Source organism: Trachinotus anak, unplaced genomic scaffold (genome assembly GCF_046630095.1).
Source record: "Trachinotus anak isolate AG129_WGS33_773 ecotype Australia unplaced genomic scaffold, CSIRO_AGI_Tana_v1 ptg000009l, whole genome shotgun sequence".
In the NCBI taxonomy this organism is placed as follows: Eukaryota; Metazoa; Chordata; class Actinopteri; order Carangiformes; family Carangidae; genus Trachinotus; species Trachinotus anak.
Window position 1 is genome coordinate 21592284 of NW_027273860.1, and position 24672 is coordinate 21616955.

The 24672-nt window shown below is 44.1% G+C and overlaps 2 protein-coding genes and 1 non-coding gene across 6 annotated transcripts; 2 read left to right on the forward strand and 1 right to left on the reverse strand.

Annotated features, from left to right (window-relative positions):
* Nucleotides 1–261: 261 nt before the first annotated feature.
* On the forward strand, nt 262–5234 carry cunh11orf65 (chromosome unknown C11orf65 homolog). 4 transcript variants are annotated; one of them, XM_071485823.1, is made up of 9 exons: nt 263–407; nt 1470–1584; nt 1665–1757; nt 1832–1885; nt 1960–2169; nt 2319–2449; nt 3394–3564; nt 3723–3778; nt 4764–5234. In XM_071485823.1, exons 1-9 carry the CDS (start codon nt 394–396, stop codon nt 4844–4846), a joined length of 927 nt encoding a protein of 308 aa, XP_071341924.1. In that variant the 5' UTR covers nt 263–393; the 3' UTR covers nt 4847–5234. The 4 variants fall into 4 exon arrangements, with proteins under 4 accessions (XP_071341926.1, XP_071341924.1, XP_071341925.1 ...); XM_071485825.1 differs by lacking the exon at nt 1665–1757 and having other exon boundaries at nt 262–407; XM_071485824.1 differs by lacking the exon at nt 3723–3778.
* A 979-nt stretch (nt 5235–6213) lies between these two features.
* trnac-gca (transfer RNA cysteine (anticodon GCA)) lies at nt 6214–6285 on the reverse strand. The gene has a single exon. It is a non-coding gene; the product is annotated as a tRNA-Cys (tRNA).
* A 130-nt stretch (nt 6286–6415) lies between these two features.
* Nucleotides 6416–8574, forward strand: pomp (proteasome maturation protein). Its single transcript, XM_071485827.1, has 6 exons — nt 6416–6565; nt 6848–6945; nt 7385–7445; nt 7940–8041; nt 8140–8233; nt 8318–8574. The coding sequence occupies exons 1-6, from the start codon at nt 6563–6565 to the stop codon at nt 8383–8385; spliced, it is 426 nt and encodes a 141-aa protein (XP_071341928.1). The 5' UTR covers nt 6416–6562; the 3' UTR covers nt 8386–8574.
* The last annotated feature ends 16098 nt before the right edge of the window (nt 8575–24672 follow it).

Below are 24672 nucleotides of genomic sequence, written 5' to 3' on the forward strand. Positions count from 1 at the left end.
ATTTTATGTAATATGAACCTTTGTTAGCTGTGGAGTGTCACTTTAATTTATTTAAAAGTTTACATTTATTGTAGAGTAATTTTAGTTTTATTGAATTAGAACTGAAAATTGAAATGACTATGCCTTCAAAATAAAAGCACGCATCCTTTTTGGGTGTTTAACATGTGCAGTCTGCTGACGTCAGACAGTGAGACTGCCTTTAAAACAAGGTCTTACTCTAATATCATTTAGTGTGTATCCTGTATTTTGTGAGTTTGTCTCTTGTACAGTTATCTTTACTCGCCTCGAACGCTTCTGATGCGTTTTATTTTGATAGCCTTGTGTTCTCATCCTGGCCACGTTGCTAGGTAACGTAATGAAATAGTTGGAGGACGGAGTTCTTGGCAGAGGGAAATGAGAGACGTGGGGTAATGTGTTGTTTTCTTTTTTGTGAGTTTTTAAACGGCACAGAACTGAAGGTCTTTAATGACAGGCTGACTTTACTTCATTACCCGGGGAGCTTCCCCTGAGTCTGTTTGTTTGTTTGTTTGTTTGTTTGTGTCTTTGTCAGCAGGATTACACTATAAATTTTACTTTTTTTCTCTTAAGTTTGGTGGATGCTGTTTGAGGCCGGTGGACGTCTTTTCTAGTTTTATCTCTTTTTCTACTTATTATTTAAGACACAGTGAACACAGCAACAACATGAGCTCTTCAAGCTTTTCATCTATCGTTAATGAATCAGTCAAGAGTTAAATACCTTTTAAATTATTTATTTAAAGAAGCTTATACCTCCAGTTGGTGAATATCACATGAGTCAGAGGCTGAAATAGCAGTTAGTTACTGCCATGCTAAGCTAAGCTAAGCTAGCCAGAACTTGTGGAGCTGTTTTTATTCTCCATGTTTATGTTAGTGAGCTCAGTGTCTCTCAGCTGGTTTACTGTGAGTGTGGTACACTGCTGAATGTTCACATCATGTGATCATCTCATCTGACCCCGTCATTTGACCCCACACTGGGTCTAGACCCTGGTTCACACAGTCCTGGTCCTGGTCTGAAAGAGACAACCTTTACTTCAGAGGGTTTAATAACAGCTCACTACAAGAAAGGTCCTGCTTTTATGTTATATATGATATTAAACTGTTTCTGATGTAATAATATGAAACCAGCATTTTTTAAAGTGATCATGTGTTTTGCATCTAAAATCTGTCTGTCAAACAGCTCAGAAGTGTTCCTGTTTAATGTAGTGAGGTAAAAACTATAACAATATGTATATAAAATGAAAAGACTTCAATAAAGTACACGTATGTACCTCAACACTGTATTTAAATATAGTACCTGGGTGAATGTGTTTAAGTTCCTCCTCTGACTGTCATGAATTAAGCTCCTGTCACCATTCACAGTACAATCATTAAAAAAAGAGAAAATCTGAGTGCATCTGACTATCTGCCCTCTCCTCTCCTTATCCCCGTCTCTCTCCTCAACACACCTCCAGTTTACAGGAAGAGGGTACCCAGGAGCCCCAGCAGGAACCCCAGCAGGAGCCCCAGCAGGAGGCCCTGCAGCAGATAGCAGCCAGAATAATTCAGAAGGCCTGGAGAGGATATGTGGTGGGTACTCTGCTGCTGCTGTGGACACATACACTCCCACACTGGCACAAATAAAACTCTGTTTCCAAATCAAACTGCAGTGCAAAGAGGTGTTCAGGTACTTCAAAGAGCTGATCAGCCACTGCAACCAGCAGGATCCACAGTCCATCCTTAAAACGGTCAATCCTCGAGAGGTAACAGCAGCAGCTTCTCATTAGATAAAAGTATGATATGAAAGAAAAGGTGAGCTGAGACCTTCCTGTTGCAGGCCGAGCTGCTGGATGCGGCTGCTGGGGTGTTCATCAGGTTTCGACTTGGAGGGGTAAGTGTGTTCAGTCACTGGACAGCTTTGAGTACGTGATGACAGAGACGCACCTGCTCACGTCTTGTCTTCAGATCACCTTTCCTCCAAACATCTACTACAAGATCTTCACCCACCGGCCCATCGCAGACATGTGTGCCAGCAGCCCAAAGAACTACACCCAGACAGGCCTGAGGAAGCCTGGGGACCGGCAGACCAACAACAGCTGGCCCCTGGTGCAGGAGGACCGGTCAGGATGGTACCAGCGTATGGAGAACAACAGCTGGAGGCTGTTCTGCAGCAAGGTGAGAACATGATGTGTCTGTGCAGCGTGATGCTCTGTGTTGTGGTCTTTGACCCACCAACCAGCAGCTGCTCACCCTGGCCTGCAGTGGTCCACACTCTCAGACTCTGGTGGTTCAGTTCAGCGCAGACGAGTGTTTCTCTCTGACAGGTGGTTCCCATCGCTGAGCCCACGGAGATCGGAGCAAACAAAAAGATGGACTTTCACTACTCCAGGTTGCAGCGGCAGCAGGATGTGGACAGGTGGAGGAAGAGGAGGAAGATCGAGTGGCTGAGGCAGATGTGAGTTGTAGTAGCTAAAGGTAGCTAACCTTAGCCCTGTGGTACCAGACCAGAGTGATGCTGCAGCAGAGAGAGTCAAACTGAGCTCACAACAGCAGAACTAACGGTCTGTGCTCCAGGTTCATGGTTCTCAGGGTTGTACTGAGTCTCTTTATCAATCATGGCAGTGTTTTTGTTGTAACATCCAACAAACCAATCAGAGAGCCAGCTCCCATCCCCTTTAAAAGACAGGTGAGCTGCACCTGGTGGATTGTCATTATAATGGTGCAGTGATTCACACAGAAGTAGATTCTGCTTGTGATTGATCAGAGAGTCCTGACCTGTAAGTCCAGTCCTGACCAGAGATTCCAGTCCTGACCTGTAAGTTAAGTCCTGAGCAGAGAGTCCCAACCAGTGAGTCCAGTCCTGATCAGCTCTGTGTCCTGAGGAGAAATGAAGGCATGAGTGAATCTACAAAGAAGCAACGGTACAAATCATCTTCAGTGTTTTATGATGAGAAGGGCAAATACATTTTCAGTTCATAATGAAACTGTGGACACCTGTAGTCGAGGTGCTGAATTAGAAACACTGTGACGCACTCAGTGAAACACACACAGATTATACAGAGAAGCAGCATGAACAGAACAACCATCTGTTTCTGTTTGGATCAGTACCTTTATAGTTACATGAGCTTTACAGAGGGAAGACAGGTGAACAAGCAGGAAGAGCGTTCGGTTCTGTGACCAAGATAATGAAACTGTGTCAGTCAATCAATCAATCAATCAATATAAATTTTACAAATGTTGCCAGAACATGGGACTGGAGGTCATTGTAACTGAAACAGAAAGCCACCTGCTGTGTCCAGATCCTTCCTCCATGGATCAGTTGTGTCACAGTCTTGGTCGTGGTTGTTATGGTGATGTGTTCTGCTGTATGAGGAAACGTGCTCTCTCCCATATGTACAGGTATGACCAGGGTCGTCTTCAGACGGGTACAGAGCATCGACACATGGTGACCCTGGTGGGGAGTTCAGCCTCGGAAGTGATGGACGCCGTTGAAGAGAAGGGGGACGATGAGGTAGAGGAGTGGGAGCTGGATGAGCTCCTGGCCTGGACCGCCACCCTCAGCTTTGATGAGTAAGACCGTCTGTTACTCGTACACACAGACCGTCACAGAGGCTCAGACGCAGTTTGTGGGTCAGAGTGTGTGTGTTGGTGCTGCCTTCCCACTCTGTAAACACCTGACTGTACTGTTCTGTGACTTATGTTCATGTTGTGCTGTTTTACCTGTGCAGGTATATGCAGGAGTGGAGACATCTGGCCTGCAGTCTCTCCTCTGAGCCGAGCAAAGGTCAAAGATTTTCTTATTCACAGAAACCTCTTCCTGTCACATGACCTGTATTTAGGACTTTGTGTGTTACTGTCACTGATACCTGTCACTTATTTAAAGAGGCAGTGGACAGGTTTTACTTATCATTATGAAGTTAGTGTTGACTGCTCAGTGTGATGGCTGCAGGACAGTGACCATCAGTGTTTAGACTGGTTCTCACTTCCTCTGCTACTGGACATGAGAAGGTTTGATTTACAGCTCAAAGGAAGTGTGTCTGTCACTTTCATCCAGGTGTTAGTTTTCCCTGATGGCTGTCAGTGCTGTGGAAACTCCACCGGCTAAAGAAAAGAGCCCTGTTGTCAGTGGAGGCATCGCAGACGAAGACAGACTTTACCACTGCACTGAGATCAGGATTTCTCTTCTGACAGCTGCTTCTTGCTTGACTGTGACAGTGACAGTATATTCTGCTGACTCTGACAGTGACAGTATATTCTGCTGACTCTGACAGTGACAGTATATTCTGCTGACAGTGACAGTGACAGTATATTCTGCTGACTCTGACAGTGACAGTGTATTCTGCTGACTGTGACAGTGACAGTATATTCTGCTGACAGTGACAGTGACAGTATATTCTGCTGACTCTGACAGTGACAGTATATTCTGCTGACAGTGACAGTGACAGTATATTCTGCTGACTCTGACAGTGACAGTGTATTCTGCTGACTGTGACAGTGACAGTATATTCTGCTGACTCTGACAGTGACAGTGTATTCTGCTGACTGTGACAGTGGTGCTGACTCTGATACCACCTGGAGATGCTGGGTTGAAAAGCTGCCCACTGCCACTTTAATGCTGTGTAGTATGTTCTGTGCTGCCCCCTGCTGTTTAGGTCTCGGACTACTAATCCATCACTATGTGTCTGATAGACTGAATGAAAACCTGCTGTCGACCGTGTCTCATTCTGTTTCTTTTCCTCTGCCTTCATCGTCCTCCTCTTCTTCTCCAGATCTTCATCCAGATCCAGCCTGGTCAGGACCATCTGGGTTTGCTGGTGTGGCTGATGAAGACAGTGAGGTGCTGATGTGCTAACAGAGCAGCCACATTCATTTCAGCATCGTCTCCACAGCAGGTCTGAGCAGAGGAGTCATCATTTGTGCCTCAGTCTCATAAATAAACAGTCAATGTGATGTGAGTCTGTTCACTGAGTCTCTGTCCTCAGTGTCTAAAGCTCAACAAACTGATTCACACACTTCAGGCTGTTCCACAGAGATCAGCTGGTGTCAGTGTTCCCACTCAACACATCAACATGCAGCGCACATGTTCAACTAAAATCTGTAACCTTGGATGTTGTGTGTGTTTGTTGTGTCACAGCATGTGTTTGTGCAGGTTTAATGACACTCAGCAGACAAATGTCAAATCACAGTTCAAGACTGTGTCTGTTTCCTGTCTTATATCAATAAAGACACCAAGTTTGAAATAACTATATTCAGACTTTACACACAAACTGAGCACAGCCGTTTACAGTTCATCTCCTCTGATGAATAAAGTGACACAGCACAACACAGATTTGTGATGGACACAAACTTAATTACGAGTGAATGAAACAAAGTCATTTGTGGATGAACAGACTCAGGTACAATCTGTAGTCCTGACAGAGAAGTGGAGCTGATGTGTCTCAGGCTCAGCTTCCCCTGAGAGTTTCATCTTCAAGCTGAATCAATCATTAGAAACGGAGAATAAACAACACAGAGCCAGATAATCTTCAATACATATATTGAGACCTATATCAAATCAAATATGCAGATGGCGATGTACTGTGGTGACCCCTCACAGGAGAGTTTAGAAAGACACTCACCTGTGTATATTCACCTGCAGGTCAGGACAGAGACCATGAAGTCCAGTGAATTCTGTAGACCTCTGTGATCAAACTGTGATGAGACAGATCAGGACTAAAAGCTCTGAGTGTTCCCAGGAGAACCAGGACTAGAGCCCAGAGTCCATACAAGCCAGGAAAGAAGGACCTGGGTCAGGGAGGAGGTCCCTGTAGTCCTCTGCAGAGACAGAGAAGCTGCTGAAGGATGAGGCTCACAGCAGCTCTCCAGGTCTTCATGGTGAGAGAGTGGACAGACACTGAGAGGAAAAGACATGAGACAGTCTGACAGAGAGCAGGAGGATCAGGACTGTGGTCTGATGAGACAAAGCCTGCACCCTGTGGTGGAGGGGCTCTTTGGTGGAGAGGATCTGAATGGGGTGTTACAGCTGCATCAGAGGCTCCATGGGATCCCCCCGATCTCACATGGAGGTTGGGGACAATGCCTATGGATTGGCAGAATGGTTGGTGTGGTCAAACTGTATCACAGAGCTCAGCCTATGACTGGATGCTGGAGAAGCTGAACTGCTGGAATACAAGAGAAAGTAGTTAAACCCTGTTGGTTTAATGGTGCGTGAGGAAAATGAGGGGGCACCCGGATTTGAACCGGGGACCTCTTGATCTGCAGTCAAATGCTCTACCACTGAGCTATACCCCCCTTCGGTTATAAGCCGATACAGCTTCTTATTAAAGATAACTACCTAAGGTGTTTTTATTACTGTAGCAGCAGAGTGTGATAAAACTGTGATATATAGTACTCTTTAGTTGAAAACAAACTAACTACACAAACTTATACGTCAGTATTAATGAACCTTTGTCTCTTCTTCTCCCGGTAAATATTTCCTTCCGGCTCACACCGGATGTGTCGCATTGAAAAGGCGACTTTACCGGAAACTGAAGCAGATCGAAAAGAAAGTGGAACAGACTGAATCACAATGGTACGGTGCAACTTATATCATCCTCATACACCATCATTTTTCTCATCCCCAGCTTGTCTGCGGCGGTGCTGCTGTTTTCTGTAGATATACTGTCTTTATTTCAGGACTTTATCTTCTCCTCTAACCCCTGCGCAGTGTATGGGGCTGGATTTGATTAGTCACCCGGCTAATGCTAGTTAGCTCCGCCATGACTGAGGGAGTTAGAGAAAGTCGGTCTGTGATTGATTTATTGTGGTGTAATGTGAGTAAATGTTCAGGTTGTGTGTCGTCTGTACCTGACAGAACACCCGGGGACTTCGCTCTCAGCTGAAAGACAGCGTACCTGTGGCCGGTCTCTGTCCGCAGGGACAGTATGGAGTCCAGGACTCTCTGCGGAGCGGGTGAGGCTTTAACCTGGGGATGTATAACTCTGTATAACTCTAGTTGATATACAAATAACTATATGTATATCTCTAATGTATATATGAATAACTATATGTATAACTATAATGGTATATATGAATAACTTTATCTATAACTCCAATGTATGACTAATGTTTAGTACCGCCGTTCATACAGTCGTGTCTTTGATTCTAATGCCAGTTAAACTGACACTGCATTGTTAAAACCTGATGGAGGAAAAGTTGCAAATGTACTTCATGTGTCAGTGTTTATATGCCAGCATTTAATATAAATATAAACTTACAGCAGTGCTTCACTTGTGTCAGGTGTGTACCTGATTACACAGCACGAACGTTATAAAGCCTATAAAAGTCGTCTGAAGCACATGAACTGAACAAGCACTGAACATGGTATGTTTGTTGTTCTGTGTCTGAGCAGCTTTACCAGTGTAAAGAATGAACTCCTTCCCAGCCACCCACTGGAGCTGTCAGAGAAGAACGTGAGTAACTCTGAGCTAGAAGAGATGAATGAATCAAATGTTAAAGGTTCCACACACATCAGTGTCAGACCTGTGCAGGTGGCTTTAAAGCACCTGCTGGGGCCATAGCTTCCACCTTTGCAATGCCTGTTTGTGCACTGAGGTTGGTGACCAGAACAAGTGGAAACACCTCATGACATTTTCCAGGGCCTTTAATGAACAGGAGGCTGTTCATTTTAAACCCCAAGAAACACCAAAAAACATTTATTAGTAAAATATTTAGAAAATATGATTTTTTTTTAAATCAATAAACCAGAATTAACTACATGTTCACAGTCACTGATATTTTTTTTTACTCCCAGTTGTACAACAGGTTTGATTTGTGAAAACTGATCAGTGACCCTGATTGTATCATGGAGAACAAAGTAGGAGATGAAATGAAAGTTAAGTGGTGGAGATGATGAATGAATAAGTTCCTCGGTGGCTGATAGCTGTTGTCTCTCTGTGGTGTGCAGTTCCAGCTGAACCAGGACAAGATGAATTTCTCGACTCTCAGAAACATCCAGGGTCTTCATGCTCCACTCAAACTGCAGATGGAGTACAGAGCAGCCAGACAGGTGACTGCATGCCCCCCCCCCCCCCCTTTATTCCTCCTTTTTTTTATGCTTGTTCCTCATTTCAGTCCCAAGTCCTGATTTCTGTCCTCCCTCCCCAGATCCAACGCCTGCCGTTCTTACAGAGTTCAAACTTGGCTCTGGATACGCTGCGAGGCAGCGACGAGTCCATAGGCTTCGAGGACGTCCTCAACGGTGAGATCCTCTACCTGTCTACACCACCTCTGACTGAACTGAACTGTCTGATCACCACCCTGTGTTTGTGTTGTCACCTTTCAGATCCTGCCCAGAGTGAAATGATGGGAGAGCCTCACATGATGGTGGAGTACAAACTGGGACTGTTGTGAAAGAAAATGGACTCAGGTCCTTGGGTTCTGGGAGACTTCAGTCTTCTGGGACAGGGCTTAATTGGTGGGGGGTGGGGGTGTTGTGACCTTGTAAATGACGTGGATCTGGAGTCTTCTGAAACAGGCGTTCAGTGCTGCTTTTGTATGATTCCAGTCCAGCATGTGTTTCTAATAAACTTCATGACCTTCTTCGTGATGTGTGTTCTTTTTGTGTGTAGCCTGCAGCTGTGGTCTGTTGTGTTACAACTGACTTTTCTGATCAGTCATAGAACAAGGGCCAGTTGTTGCCAGCTGCTGTAATAAGGAGACTACTTCAACTCTGTAAATATTAAACAGAGGTAACTGATGTTGGTTTGATTGTAATCAACAGGAGACCATTATCATCGTTGTTGTAGTTTAATTCAGCAGCAATGGGACAGCTGAAGTGGAGGATACAGATTACAGTGTGAACTGAACCAAGTCAGTAAACACTGAGCCTATTTTCACCTTTGACTTTTACCGAGGATTTGGAGGAGACTGATTTTTACCTTTTGGATTAATTAGAGACAGGGGAGCCTGATGAGAAGTCAATGTACTGTTGTAAACTTCTTCACTCAGATGAAGATAGGCACCTGGGATTTTCGAGGTGAGATGTGTCAAGAACAGGTTCTTCATTCTTTCACAATCCTCACAAGCCACATTAAGAAAAGGGGCTGGCTTGACACCAAGACTCATGGTAAATTTCATACCTACTATCAAAATAAAATGTTTAATATTATGGACATTTTTCATATATGAGAAAACAACACAAAACTCTTTTTAAAAAGTAGACAGTTTAATGTTGCCATGTCTTGACCAGTGCACACAGTGGGCTGCGGAGAGCTGAAACAAATGCAAAACAGATTCTTCCAGAAAAAACATCTGGCTGAGAGACAGTGCTGATTTTATAAAGTAATCCTATTAATTTGTTGTTGTAGGAGGTCTATTGTCCTGTCAATCTGAAAGGAAACATTAAATTGACAATTTATTGAATGAAGTCTGGTCTCTGTATCAATAGATGCAGAGTTAGTGCCAGCTGTAACACAAACAGGCTGATCACTTTATAAAACAGTGTGTGTGATGGCTCAGCTGATGCAGCCTACCATGTCTGCAGGCTGCTCTCTGTTACGTGTAGGGGCCGTCATAGTGATTAATGTCAGCTCTGATTGGCTAATTAAAAACGTGCAGAGGATCATGAGACAAAAGGCTAGTCAAGGTCGGCGGTGAGGGAGGGGAGAGAAGAAACGTAGAGGTTCTGTAACTCACTGTAGCAATCAATTGAAATCTCACCGCCATCGGACCAGCCGATAGACCTCATGGTGCTTCCGGGTATTTAAAGCCCTGACAGGAGGTCGGTGTCTCACATATGGTGGTAATCTTAAACGGGACACTCGATGCTGCGTCTGTAGATTATTCAAACATCCACAAACAACATAATGTATATCACAGATAACCATATTACCGCTGTAAAAAAGTAAAAGCCTGAATATGTCCAATAAAAGACAAACACTGGGCCGCAGGGCATTCTGGGAAACACGTCAGGAGGGAGGGGTTAAGTCAAATGGAGCCGAGCCCGGGGAATAAGGCGCGATCACAACACCTCCCGGTCTGAACCTCTTCAAATGCAGTCTCTTTTCTGGACTGGATTCTGCACCTAAAACACGCCGCTTCAACGTGAGACAGTTCAGCCTTTCCAGTGAGAAACACTTTAGATTAAAACACGCCCACTTCCGCATTGGGTAGGTTCGTGATCGGGCTTCAGCTATCTACGTGAGCTTTCGTCATACGGAAGTGGGCGTGGTTTAATCTAAACCGCGGTTAGACCATGGGTATAAATAATAAACTGCAGCCTAATACATCCATGTTAGACCATGGATGTATTAGGCTGCAGTTTATTATTTATTGTACAGAAGGAGAAAAGAGGTTAAATATTAATAAAAAACCAGGGGGAGGATTTAAAACTATTATTTCATTTAAATCCGTTGTCACAGAACAACACTAGGGATTATTTTGAGGTTTTTTTATTTCATCTTCATTTAATAAATCTGACTCCAAACACATGAAGGCACAAGCTGCAGCAGGGGTCAGTGGTGTCTGTGTACTGACAATAAATAAGATACTTCTGATGTATGTATCACTTTTCAAACACAACCTGTTTGAGGAGTATCACATGAAGCAAAGACAGGCATTTAAGGCACTTACTTACAGTAAGTTGTGATTGCAGGAAGAGAGTGTGGTGGAGACAGTAACCTGACAGTGAGCATGAGTCAAACCTTTCTGCTGCCCCTCCGTCCTCTCAGAAGTCAGATGATGGTGATGATGATGATGAACCCGTCACAGGTTTTTAGCTCTCAGGTCAGACAGCTTCATCCTCTGCAGTGTGTTTGTTTCAGGTGAACATGTGAACCTAAGTACAGCATTGGTGTGGTCAGTATTGGCATCCGCAGTTCAGCCACAGGATGGCAGCATGAGTCCACACTGAGATGCTTATGTTGGTTCCCAGTTCCCTGCTTACCCCCTCTGACCCAGCACACCAGTGGACAGGTTCTGTCCTGGTCCAGGCTCAGCTCTGGATGGCTCTCGGCCCCCTTTGATGACAGATTACACCCCCTGTCGGTGAGCTCAGGGGCGGGGGGGCTAATACACACTGGAAAACACAGAACAGCCCTCAGTGACCTGCACACTAATGTTAGACATAGTTGACTGGAGCAAATCCAGATCTCACAGCATGTGAATGTGATACAGTGTCTCAGTGCACAACACGCAGTGCAAGTTTCGAGCATCAGTCTAATGTTTGTATTAATGCATCATGTAGTTATTAAAGAGACAAAAGCTACAATATTAATGCTGGAGCTGAGAGGTCATTAACACCAGGATGTTTTACAAACTGTCAATAGTAACAGGGCTGCATGTTAATGAACAGTCTGTGGAGAGCCAGCTGATCTGACTCCTCTGAACCGGCCACATGTTCACATGTGTTTGTGATGAAGAGAAAGACGTGAATACAATTATCTTTAAACATGTTTATTTTTCTTAGCATCTGTGAATGTTCATCCTGATTTCATCTCCACATGTACGCAACATGTTGCTGTAACATTATGTAGAGACACTAGAGCCCCCTCCCCAACTCTGCTGATCCTGACATTCCTCCTGCAGGACACTGGGTCATCGACTGTCACAGATGAGACTGTTCTGGTCTTGGGTGCTGTGATGCAGTAACACCCCCTCAGCAGGTTTATTTGTTCAGATGCACCTTGTTGCGGTGTTTGGAGATGTGTGTTGTTGAGAACGATCCTACACACTGACACTGACTAAACTGATGCTGCAGGCTGCTGCTCACTGAGCCACAGCACTATTTTTAAATCCCACTTAGTAACTCAGCATGACTCTCACCTCAGACCTGGTCCTCCTCTGTCTTCTACTGCAAGGTGAACCCTCTTACCTCTGTCCAGGTGACAGATAACATGTGAGTTAAAGGTCCATACAATGGTTTCTATGAGTGTTTACCTGATATCTGCTATATTTTTATTAGATCACTTCGAAATAAAATCAGATCCTCCTTCTGATTGGCTGACTGACCTTTTATTACTAGAGCTCCAGAGAGGAGCCTGCGAGAGGAGATGTAAAACTACACTGAGATGGTTTTTGGTTCTTAAAACTACAAATATATCTTCTGATGGAGATCAACACTTCAGATAAAATAGAGGAGAAGATAAAATGTGGAGCTTTAACTCTCACTCCAGACTCAGGTGCTCAGCAGCACAAACACTCACAGACACCATGAGGATGTCACGCATTAGGTGGGAAACCAGCTCATCTCACTGCTGTGTGGTAATTGCTCCACAAATCAGAACAACTGGCGGAGGAAGTGGGGACGGGGACTGATGCACAGACGCTCTTCAGATTTGAGAGAGAATCAGATTAGAGCTAATTAATGACAGCTAATGATCAGCTGTATGTTTCACTGCACACAGACTCACAGCAGGTTTCCTCCATCACCTGTTACATGATTTAGATTTTTATCTGTGGTCAATAATCACACGTTACCTCCCTCTCATTTACCTTGCCATGTCTGTGTAGTAAACAACAAGAAAGCTAAAGCAATGAAAGCTTGTCTCCACTCTGCAGAGCGTCCTCCTGCCTTGAACCCACACTCTCTGCGCTGCAGGCTTTAAATAGCTGCTGTCTGGAGCTCAAATAGCTGCAGATCCTCGGTGGGTGGTGGATGCTGTTCACCATGATGCTCTCCCAGCATCTCTATTGACGGTCTGTGCCCACAGAGGCTGTGCTCCTCTTCTGTCAGGCAGTTTGATGGTGTAGATGCTCCTGGAGGTTTCCATTGTGATGAAGCTTCAGTGTCAACAAGCAGAAAGATGCAGGTCACAGCACGTCACCACGTCATCTGTCCCTCTCAGTCTGACAGTCTGAACCTGCACCCACACCTGGTGGAGGACAGGCCCCCCTCCCATCATCTAAAGCCTGTCTTTGGTTTCCACGCTGCTGCTGAAAACATTTCAAATCCACATCAGTTCATATCATACTGGTCTCATGGTCCACACCTGGTCAAAAGTGGATCAAGACCAAGTCAAACCCACCAGAAGAAGAAGCAGCTTTACTGATGCTGCTGTTACAGTGATGTGATTACTGTCTGCAGTAGTTACAAATATAACCCTAGAAACACTCTGATATGAGGGGTCAGCTGAAACATGAAGCATCAACAGTGAGGAGCTAAAAGCTGCAGTTCCTCTAATGACAGTAGAGACAGTGAGTCAGTCCCCAGAGACTCCCATGTTCAAATGTCCAACTTTACAGCAGAAAGAAACATGTTTACAGCCTGGTACAAAAGCTGTTCTGGTCTCTAGAGACAAATTCCTCCTTCATGACAACTGTACGGGCTGAATTTTATATAGCTCACCTGTTAACATTTTATCATGGTTATGGAGAATTGATGGCGTGGCCGCTTTGAGTGACAGGTGGGTGAGTCTCAGCTCCACACACGCCCTACCTCTATGACCCTTTTTGGATTAGCTGGGAGTTAGGGGCGGAGTCAGGCACTGCCAAGATGGCAATGGTGGAGCAGCTCACTCTGAGCCTCAGAAACCTGTGGTGATGTCACAGAGGCTCCGCCCATCTGTGGTTGGTTCTATCTCTCTGGAAGTCTGATCTCTGTGATGTGACTCCTTCTAATGAGTAATTAGTAAAGTAATGTAATTACTTCATCAATGTTTCAGATTTGAGTCAACATTCAGGAGTACAGTTAATCATTTATTTTCCATGTCAGCATTTTCTTCTGCTGCTGTGAGAACCTTTCAGCTTCTCTGCCATTGTGGTTCTCTGTGGTTTTCTGTGGTTCTAGTTCTTATTGTCACAGTGACCCTCAGACTGTGTCAGGTGGGAACCGTGCTCAGCAGTGCTGTAGAGGTTCATTCACAGTGACAGATATTGTTCTGTTGACTTATCACTGCATCAAGAACATGTGTGTGTGGGTCTCATGTTCCTTTGTATAAAATACAGACAGAAATTGATGTGTGTCTGCAGCAGAGCCCGGCCTCAGTGAGCGACAGTCAGGAGACGAATCAGACGACATAAATCTCTGTGACACTCGAGGAGGTTCCTCTTCTCATCAACTGTTGTCTTTTTAATGAGATGGAAAAGAGCTGCTTTGCTTAATGTGATGTGCTGATCCATCTTTATCAAGCACAACATTAGGAGCCACGCCGCCATCCTCCAACACTGAACCACTGCCAGTAAAACCAATCAGAGCGTGGAGAGGCCCCCCCAGGCAACCAAGGCATGGTGGGAGGAGGAGGGAGAACAGGAGGCAGAGAGAGAGAGAGAGAGAGCAGGATCACATAGACAGGCATGGAGGGATGAGGAGAGCTGAAATTAGGGAGCGGGGAGGAATAAAGTCTTTAAGTCACACTCCATGATGTCTCTGAAGGACACGGGCTCAGAGACCTGCCTCACTGTCAGAGCTCACTGCACCAGGAGAGGTCAAACACGGAGGAGGAAGATATGACAGCGCCAGTCTTAGTTTACTGGAGGAAGTTTAAGGTGAACTGAGCTTTTACACTGATGTGTTCAGAAGCTGTGTGGGTTTTAAAAGGCTGATAAAAACTTTCCCAGTTCAGGGGCCACATCCTCGGAAGACTCACTGTGACAGTCCAGAGACTGTCCCACTTCAATGGCTCCCACAGGTGGATCCTTCATGGTCCTACATATCCCAGGATTCATTGCATGCCAGTAATGAAATCAAACAGCACAGAGTCTGAAGATCACACAGTTAAATGTCAGTACTGTGCTCCAGCTCAGTTTAGCGGTAACGGTACAACTGTTCAAACCACGGGCTGCCTACAAACACATACACACATCACTCTGTATTTGTCAGGATGAAACCACCAGCACACCCAGAGGCTGACCTTCGACACTGAACTGTTTCTGAAATAGATTCTTGTGACTTGACTGGGACCAACACATGTAGATGGCAGCAGGAGATGTGTACCTCATCATAGAAGAAGAAGCCACCACTCAAACCTTTATACAAACCCCTCTAATATCCTGAAGACTCACTGGCTGCTCTGTCAACACATTAATTCTGGGTAATGAAGTTCTTAAATTTCACATGTTTACAATGAGTATATGGCAGATGGTGGAGCCAAAATCTGTTGGCAATATTAAATATTATAAACAGTATTAATATTAATCTCAGTTTGTATAGATGATGTGTTAGCAGTGAGGTTGTCAGTCTCAGCTGCACAGTGTAGGTAACAATCACTGTCAGTGTTTCAGACACACGTGTCTCTGCTTCAGTGATGTCACCTCAGTCACCCGTTATTGTCCTCAGGTAAACAGCTCTGGACAGCTCCAACTCACAGGCCCGAAACCAAAGATGTGTCACACAGAGGCGTGTTTTAATGAGGGGCACAGGTAGGCCACGCCCACTCTTTTCAGTCTGTCACCTGCACCTTGAAAATCAACTGGCTGGTGACAGATGTGATGACTGAAACACCACTGAAGAAGAATGTCACTGTAGGAGGTCCTCCACCCTCCTCCTCCTCCACCCTGTGGACCTGAACTGTTTGAGTTTGTATTTGTTTCTCATTTGTTGTAAAGTTGTGTTTTATTAAATCACTTCTTTTTTTTCTGAGTGTCAGTGATTATCAGATGGAAACCCTCTGAGGTCGATGTTGAAGAAATATTCACAGGTGAAGCTGGAACCAGAAAAGTTTTCAACATTTCTGATTAAAAATGTCAAATGAACCAATAATCAGATTCAGCGTCACTGAATCATTTCAGCTGTAATGTTCCGAGGTTAATGAGTTGCATGGTCTCTTCTTCCTGTGCCTGGATGTTCACTGACCCTCTGCTGATCCTGATGATTCATCAGTACATGATTAACAGACAGTCTGCAGCTCATGAGTCTTACTGCAGTCAGTCCTGCTCACAGATCTGACATCATTTAATCCATATACAAAGTATGAGTGTCTCTTTCTCTCTGTATAATCACCATTTATTTTTCATACTTCACATTAAAATGCAAATAAAATTAAGAAGAGGCAGAATTCTTCATCAAAATGAATCCAGGTAATGTCTTATTTTGAACATTTGTAATGTAAATGAAATCACTCGACCCAGCAAATGTCACTGTGGGGCAGTGTGGGCAGGGCAGACCCACACAAATCCCATGTGGGCCCCATTTGGGTTAGTCCATGTGGGGACCAGAGTTTTGCCCTTTGGGGCCCCATGAGGGTTCACTAAGAAGAACACATAGTTAAAACAATGTTTTAAGATTAGAGATGCTGTAGAGGTAGAGGTACACAAACTTTTTCAATTACAGTCCACATGTTTCTGTTGCTTGAGTGGTGGTTTTAGGATGAAAGTTTGGCTCATTGAGAGAGAAATCCTACGTTAGAGTCTCCTGTAAACTCTGTGCAGACAGATAGAGGAGCAGACACACAGCTGATGTGAACACACATTAATTTCTCACCTGTACCTGGTCCTCATAAATCAACCAGACCTCTGTTCTACATGTTGTTGAGTAGTGTTCTTACATCATCACAAACATTTCCATCTATTCTCAAACAGAGAAATCTGTGACTTAAATCATAGTAACATTCCGTTTGATTGGTTGCCTGTCAGTGATGTCATATCCTCTCTGCTCATGTCTCAGTGTTGTGTTTGTCTGACAGAAGCTCAGATTGACTTTGGTCCAGTTTGAAGTCTCATTTTTTAGATTGTTGCAGTTGAACGTCTGGATCTGAAGTGGCGAGAGCGTGAGCTGCTAGCCTCTGTGCTAACTGATAACTCAGGTCTGTGGCGTCTGTTGTTGCTTCTGTAAAAGAGTCGAAGGCTTCGTGTTTATATTGACTTATATATATAACTTATATTGAGGCTGAATCCGGAATCCGGAAATCCGGATGACCGGTCGTTCACCCTGCATAACTTCCAATTACCTGTGCAATAAAACTGGGCCTAAAGTGCAATAATCGGGTTTCATTCATACCACGTGTAAATATATCTGTACATATCACTTGCCTTTTTATACCTCCTCTATTTTTAATTCTTGTGTTCTCTTTAGGTTCTTATTTATTTTATTTAATTTCGTTGTACTATGTATAATGACAATAAAGGCGATTCTGATTCTGATTCTGATTCTGAACTCTGACCTCATTCACTGATCACCTGTTTCCACCTCTGTGTTTACCTGTGTGTGGTTTGTTTGTCCCCAGTTTGTCCTTCTGTCTTTGTTTTAAAACTTGATTGGCTGGATGTTGGTTCAATTAAAGACAGAATTGATTAGCTTATCCTTGGTATCCTGGATGTTGAATCTGAATTATTAACTCGAACAGTTTGACCTGTTGAATTAGAGCAATCTTAATATATATGATTTGAATTTTTTAAAGCTTGAATTTTTTTCTGACTTTTTTTTCATTCTGAATTTGTGAACATTAAAAAATTAGCTCTTGAAAAAGTTACAAGTTGAATTCACAGTCAAAAAAATTCAGATACATAATTTCAATGCATAAACTGACAGACTGAGGCTGTGATCACCTGATCATTACTCTGATCAGGTGATCACCTGGTTCTTAGAGCAGCCAAGTTAAATATACAGTGAAGTGAAAATAAAGAGGAGACACAGAATTTACCATCAAACTAAACTGCTTCACTGAGCTTCATTCATTATCATCATTATCAGATTTAAACAGTGATGAACAGAAATAATTGTGTTTGTGTTCTCATTGTGTAACATCATATCCTCATTATTTATTGTGAGTTGTTGTGTGAACTGTTTGTATTTGAAGATTCACTGATCACAGTCTGAGCCTGTCTGGGCCTGATGAAGACTCTGGTCTTGACTGATGAAGGTTAGAGTAAAACAGGACTTTACAGTTATTGATCTAAAGTTCACTGATCAGCTCCTGTTTGCGATCCACCAACTATCAGTCCACTTGTGTGTCTTTGTTGTCGTTCTTTTCTGTGTCTGATAACTTGTGGCTCAGACAGTGTTGTTGTCTGCAGACTGATGATGAAGGAGAGTCTTCATCAATCCACTTTAATATTCACACCTGTTCAAGGTGTGATATTAATTGATATTCACACCTTGAACAGATGTAAACATGAAGGATGCAGGTTTTCTTTTACCTACAGACTCACTTTCCTCTGAGTCCTCCAACAGAAATATTGTCCATTCCATATGAACCATCCTGTGCCCTGGTGAGACCTGAAGCACCTTGTCCTCCATTAACTAGGCTGAATGACTGTTTGTCAGTCACCATCGACCCCTCCCTCTGCTCTGTGGGACATTAATGACCTTTCTGTGAGTCGTGGAGAGCGAGGGTTTAATGATTCCTGTCTCCTTTTTGGATCAACGCACAGGTACAGGTTCTGTGTGTGTTTCCCTTTGGTTCGTGGGGGTCGTGATCTGTTTTGTCATATCCTTGCTCTGAGACACCCCCCCCCCCCCCCCCTCCAAAGAAAAATCAATCCCCCATCGTCCTAATCCAATTTTCCTGAGGCCCACGCTGCGAGGAGCTCAGCAGGGTCAACTCTTCTTCTTCTCTGTCAAGTTCATCACAGAGTTCTTCTGGGAGCTTCAATCGCCTTTACCTTCATGTCATCACTAATAAAAGTGAAATGTTGTAAAATGAGTTTGTTGTAGCCACTGATGGTTGAGATGAAATACACCTGGAAAAGCAGGTGGTCAGAATTCTTCTTCATTGTTCATATTTTCAGTTGAGCATATCATGTAGAGAAAATAAAGTCCTGTTGGGCGGAGTCTCACACCTGAACAGCTGTAACACCTGTTCAGTAACATTGTTCACCTTCAGAGACACTGTTCAGCTCCTTGCAGGTTAATGTTTGTATTTTCTGTTGAATCCATCCTCCTCACTACAGCCTGCTTCACACATAAATCAGTATCAGTGTGTCACTAACAACAAAATACAGATTAGGAATCCAGAGACAGGTACTGCACAGTCATACCTATGTGATAATAGACCACAGCCCCACATTTCACAGTCTGTAACTTCTGCTGCTAGGGGTCTCTCAACCAAAATATTAACAAAAGATAACATTGGGTGACATTATGAAATAGCGTGGGATCATGGGAGTTGCTGTCTTCACCACCATTGTCGTAAACTTCTCCCGGTTTGGATTTGTTCTGTGTTAGTGGTTCAGGAGGTTTTTACCTGGAGCTGAATTATCCACTGAGGTCTCCTCCTCTCCACAACAAACAGACCCACTGATTATAACCTTTAAAAGCCCTGAAAGCAGTTTCACATTTAAGGTACACTTTTCATGGATGCTGTACAGTGGACACAGGACACTAGGGAAGGGTTGGGAGGTCAGACTGCTAATCTACCTAACTACGTGCTAATTGATGAAGCAGAAGTTCAGGAAGTTTCTACCAGCAGCTGAATCATCCACAGAGGTGTCCTCCTCTCCATAACAAACGGACCAGGGGATTAAATCTGATAGAGGGGTGATCCCATAGCTGAGTGGTCAGGATACACACCACGTGGGTGCTAATCCACCAAGCTGCATGTCATTCCCCTTCTCTCTGTCAGGTTTTTACTGGCAGCCAATCAGCAGCATTTCCTCCTCTCCATAACAAACGGACCAGGGGATTTTTTCACTTTAGAAATCAGTGATTCTCGAAATGCCCTTCAGTGGACACAGGACATCTCAGAGTTGATGTATGGACATCCATGGGTGATGGGACCTGAGTTGTCGTTTACCTGTTTTCTCTAAGAACTTAAATCCAGACGTCTGATGATTAAAATCCTTTTGAGTGAATCTTAAAATGTGATTTAAAACAGAATACAAGTAAATTTTGAGCTTCTGGCAAACAAACAAAGCTTTTAAAAAAAATCTTTATTGAAAAACAGTCAGGGAAACCTTGACACTGATGCTGACATGTGTGTATAGAGGATATGCCATCACTGACAGGTGACCAATGAAACGGATTGTTACCATGATTAAAATCACTATTTCTCTGGTTTGGGAACTGATGGAAACATTTGGAATAATGTAAGAACACAACTCAAAAAATATATAACATAGGTCGAATCATTTTTAGACATTTGAATGTGGAGAAGTTACAGATTATAACTTCAACCAGAGGTGTAGTGCTTTTTGTTTAAGCAGCTTTGATGTGTACATGTACAGTTAAGTTGCAGCACATGTCGAAGGTTGTGTAACCACTGTTGCTATGGTGACGAGTTTCCATCAGTGAGCTCTGATCACATGATCAGATGTTAGACTGACTCTATGAACAGTTTGATTATATTGAGAATATGACGCAGCATCAGACAGCTCAGTGACGTCAGATGACACCACGATGTAGTAGGTTGTATTCAGCAGCAGGTGAATGAACACAAGTAGTTTGTGTTTGAATGAATCAGTTGCTGACTCCTGTTGAGCAAATGAAGCCACATTGGACACATCCATTCAGAGGAGAAGCTAAGCTAACCGGCTAGGCTATGAAAATGTAGCTAAGCTTACAGGTTAGGCTATGAAAATGTGGCTAAGCTAACATGCTGTCCTATGAAAACATGGCTATGCTAAAAGGCTAGGCTATGAAAACATAGCTAAGCTAACAAGCTAGGCAGTGTGACTCAGTCATGTTTGTGTTTGTTATGTGCTCACATCAGAGGGATTATAGGATGTTTCTTTTAAAAACGTAACATCAGCTGATAACCTGAATCCTTCTCCAAGTTTTTAAATATCTGAATCAGTTGGTGGGTTCTGGAGTCCACACTGTAGTTCTGGTCTTTGTGCTCAGACTAAGAAGAAGACAGCACCCTCAAAACAGCCTGATACACTTGCTGGCTCCACTGAGCAGTGGTTACAGATGTTTTCATTGCTGCAAACAACGAGGCATTATCTGGTTTTGATGCAGCTGATGGAGCGTCACTCGTCCTTTAACAACCTGCTGCGTTGGAGCCGCTCGGCAGTTATTAATGGAGCAGTCTGATTTCTGATGACGTGACGTGTGAAAATAGAGCTGAGCTGACAAGGAGAGGTGTGCACAGGGGATGGGAGGGGGGCGGACCCCCTACTGTACACTTTAGTGATTCACGTCCGCTGTCGCCCTGACCTTTATGCTAATGTGTAATTAACTCATCAAAGACGTCAGCAACAACATTCTGAGTCAGTGTATCAGCACATCTAATCTGACTGAGCTGGAAACAACACCCAGGAGACAGAAGGAGACATGAGAAGACAGAAGGAGACATGAGGAGGCAGAAGGAGACATGAGGAGGCAGAACGAGACAGAAAGAGACAGAAGGAAACATGAGGAGACAGAAAGAGACAGGAGTCGACAGGGGGAGACAGAATGAGACAGAAAGAGACATGAGGGAGACATGAGGAGACAGAGGGAGACAGAAGGAGATATAATGAGACAGAAAGAGACAGAACGAGACAGAAAGAGAGAGGAGGAGATATGAGGAAACAGAATGAGACAGAGGGAGACAGGAGGAGACAGAGGGAGACAGAAATAGACAGAGGGAGATAGAATGAGACAGAATGAGACAGAACAAGAGAGGAGGAGACAGAAAGAGACAGAAAGAGACAGAGAGAGACATAAGGAGACAGAGTGAGATAGAAGGAGACAGAGGGAGACATGAGGAGACAGAGTGAGACAGAGGGAGACAGAAGGAGACAGAAAGAGAGAGGAGAAGACAGAAAGAGACAGAAGGAGACAGAAAGAGACAGAAGAAGACTGAGTGAGACAGAAGGAGACAGAATGAGACAGAGTTAAACAGAAAGAGACAGAATGGGACAGAAAGAGATGGAAGGAGACAGGAGGAGACAGAATGAGACAGGAGTTGACAGGAGGAGACAGAAAAAGAGTTTAACTACAGGCTGATTCAACTGCAGCTGATCATGGTTTATCCACAGGACCAGACTCAGTGCAGCTGTAATAATGATTATTAGCTGTAGTGGTGTTAGCAGTGTAGCAGTATCTTCAGTGGTCATTAGTGATTAGTTTGTTTAGTTTAGTTTATTGATTAATTAAAGCTTGTGTCAGTGTGGTTTGTAGTGGACACACTTCAGAGACCTGTGTGCTAACACATTATACTATCACTAAAACATTAAGGTCTAACTAGTCAAACTAGTTACACTTCCTCAGGCCAACACATTAACTAGTGTGCAACATGTAAATGACGTGGCCGGGATATGACAAAATCCTGAGTCCTGTCACTACTTCAACCAGCTAACTTGTTGATGGTTAAGTCAAAATGTCTCTCACTAGTGGATATTTTGAACATCACTAGGTAGCAAGTGCAGAAAATTGTAGGTCACTATTTAACCAGTGAGGTGAATATAGGTGTTAGCTCACCGACTAGTTAGCTCTCTGGTTAACTAGTAAGATTTTCAGCATTACTACGCTGGTCAAGAGAGGGTTTGTTGGTAGTTTGGATTTTGGTGATATCAGCACGGCGCCTGGTGTTAGTAGCTCAATTTGAACTCTTTATGTCAGACAACCAGGGTTAGGGTTAGGTTGTTTAATCCACCAGCTCATCCTCACGACTGCACTGTCACATTTTACTAGTTTCTATGTGACTGTGTAAAGTCAATGAATCTGCTGGAGCTGATTCTGCTCAGACTCAGACCTCAGTTGTCTTCTACGATGAGGTTCTTCAATCAGAGTCCTGGGTCTTTGGGTTGGGACCCCACCCCCTCTTTCTCTCTCTGGCTGCAAAGTTCAGACCAGTTATGCTGTGGTTGTTTCAATACTTACATTACTTTCATTACTTCAAGTTCAATGTTATCCATGATGCACAGCCTCTACTCTGCAATATCCTCATGAGGGGCAACCAAAATTTCTGACCAGTTTTAAATCCATCCAAATGTCTGATTGCCGGTCAGGAGTGGCTCATGGTCTGTCATTACCCCCTGTACACAACACAAAGACTGATGCACAATAAAGCTGAAATCCAGCCCGAATCCAAAAACAGTCGTACAACTCAGAATTCAGCTCATTACCGGACCAAAATCGTACAGTGTATGCCCAGTCTAACACACCTGAAGACATGTATGACATGACCTTTCAATACACTGAGTATGTGTGAGCCAGTGTAAACAGGAAGCAGATTGTCTCCTCTCAATTGGTTAGTTCCAGTAAATCCTCTGAAGGAGGAACAGCAAAGACAATTTGTGGAGTTCAAATACAGAATAGAACTGAACAACAGCTGCTGCAAAGACAACAAGGTCAGTGACACTTTAATTCATTATCCATGTTGTTTCACCACTGGTAGTCCAGGCTGATAAGAGCCAATCAGGCGCAACTGTGGGCGTCTATGTCATCGTTTCCAAAGGTCTGCGTTTCTGTCTGTCCAGACTACAACACAACCCTGGGTCCAGCAGCGTTTCTGAAAATCTCTGTTTTAGGGGCTGAAGACTCTGGAGGAGAGTGGACGGAGGAGGAAACAGAGAAGAAGAGATGAGTTTAAAACTAAAATATAGAAGAAGAGATGAGTTTTAAACTGAAATGTAGAGGAAGAAGAGTTTAAAAGGTATCAGAGTGGGCAGAGCCTGAGTCTGTCCCCTACTGAGCTCCGGGGCCAAATCAGTCAGAACCCTTCACTTAAATGTCACACACAGCAGCTGGGATTGATGCTGGCAGGTAATTTGTGTTTGTGGGAAGCATTGTGCTGGTGCGTGTGTGTGTGTGTGTGTGTGTGTGTGTATGCTGTGAGCTCTCAGCTCATCAGTCTGTGGGCAGAGAGGCTGCAGAGCTGCATCAGGCCTCTCATCACTCTCTCTGAGCCTCATGTTCTCTCATAAAGTCACACATCTGTCTCCTGCAGTCACACACAAGCCTGTTGAGTTATACATGACATTAATTCAGGTGCCAGTCTCACTGGAGGGGTGAAAGCAGGAACACAAATGATTACCATGTCAGGCCGATTCGACGATGAAAGACAGAGATGATAAAACCTTCTCTCCACCTCTCAAACATCACTTCCTGCTGATGCAAACAGAATCAAACCTGTTGCTCTCTCCTCTTTCTTCTGCCTTACAAGGAGAGAGCTCATTGAGACCTCATCATGGTGGTGGAGCTGGCAGATTGTGAAGGCATCAGGGCTGCTTCCATCTGTGGTCCTGGAGTGAATCACACACATCAAACAGCTCTGAGCACAGACCACCACAGCACAGGACGGATGGTGAGGGCTGAAGCCTGGCTGAGACAAAAGACAGGCTTTTAAAAGGATTGTGGGTGTGCATATGCATGTGTGCATGACTGTGTCTGTCTGCATGTGGGCACATTTGTGTGGGCACACTAACAGCCATAATGAAAGTTTTGGAAGATGTGCGGATGACAACGTCTTGACAGGCTGACAGCCAGCACATTAAACAATCTGACAGGAATTCAATTAGAAGACACGTCTCTTGTCTCTGTGCTGCAAACGGCCGTCAGTCTGGGCGGCAGCAGTGAAGCTCTGCTCTGAGCTGTGAGATTTCCTTTTACCATTTCTGTTTCCGTCAGCTGCAGACGCCTCAGCTGAGCTGCAGGTTAGCCTCTGTGGCAAGATCAAAGGGACCCCTGCTTTGATTCAGGCCTCCCCAGGGCTGACCAAACACATGTGAGTGGTTGTGTGTCTGTGCAGAGAGGCGGGGGGCTCTTTATTCTCATCTGGTTTCACTCCTGTGACATGAACTAACTGTTAAAGTGATGTGTGAATCACATCACTCGACTGGAGAGAAAATCCCAGCTCAGAGATGCCGACATGTCAGACACAAACAACGGAATATGTTCAT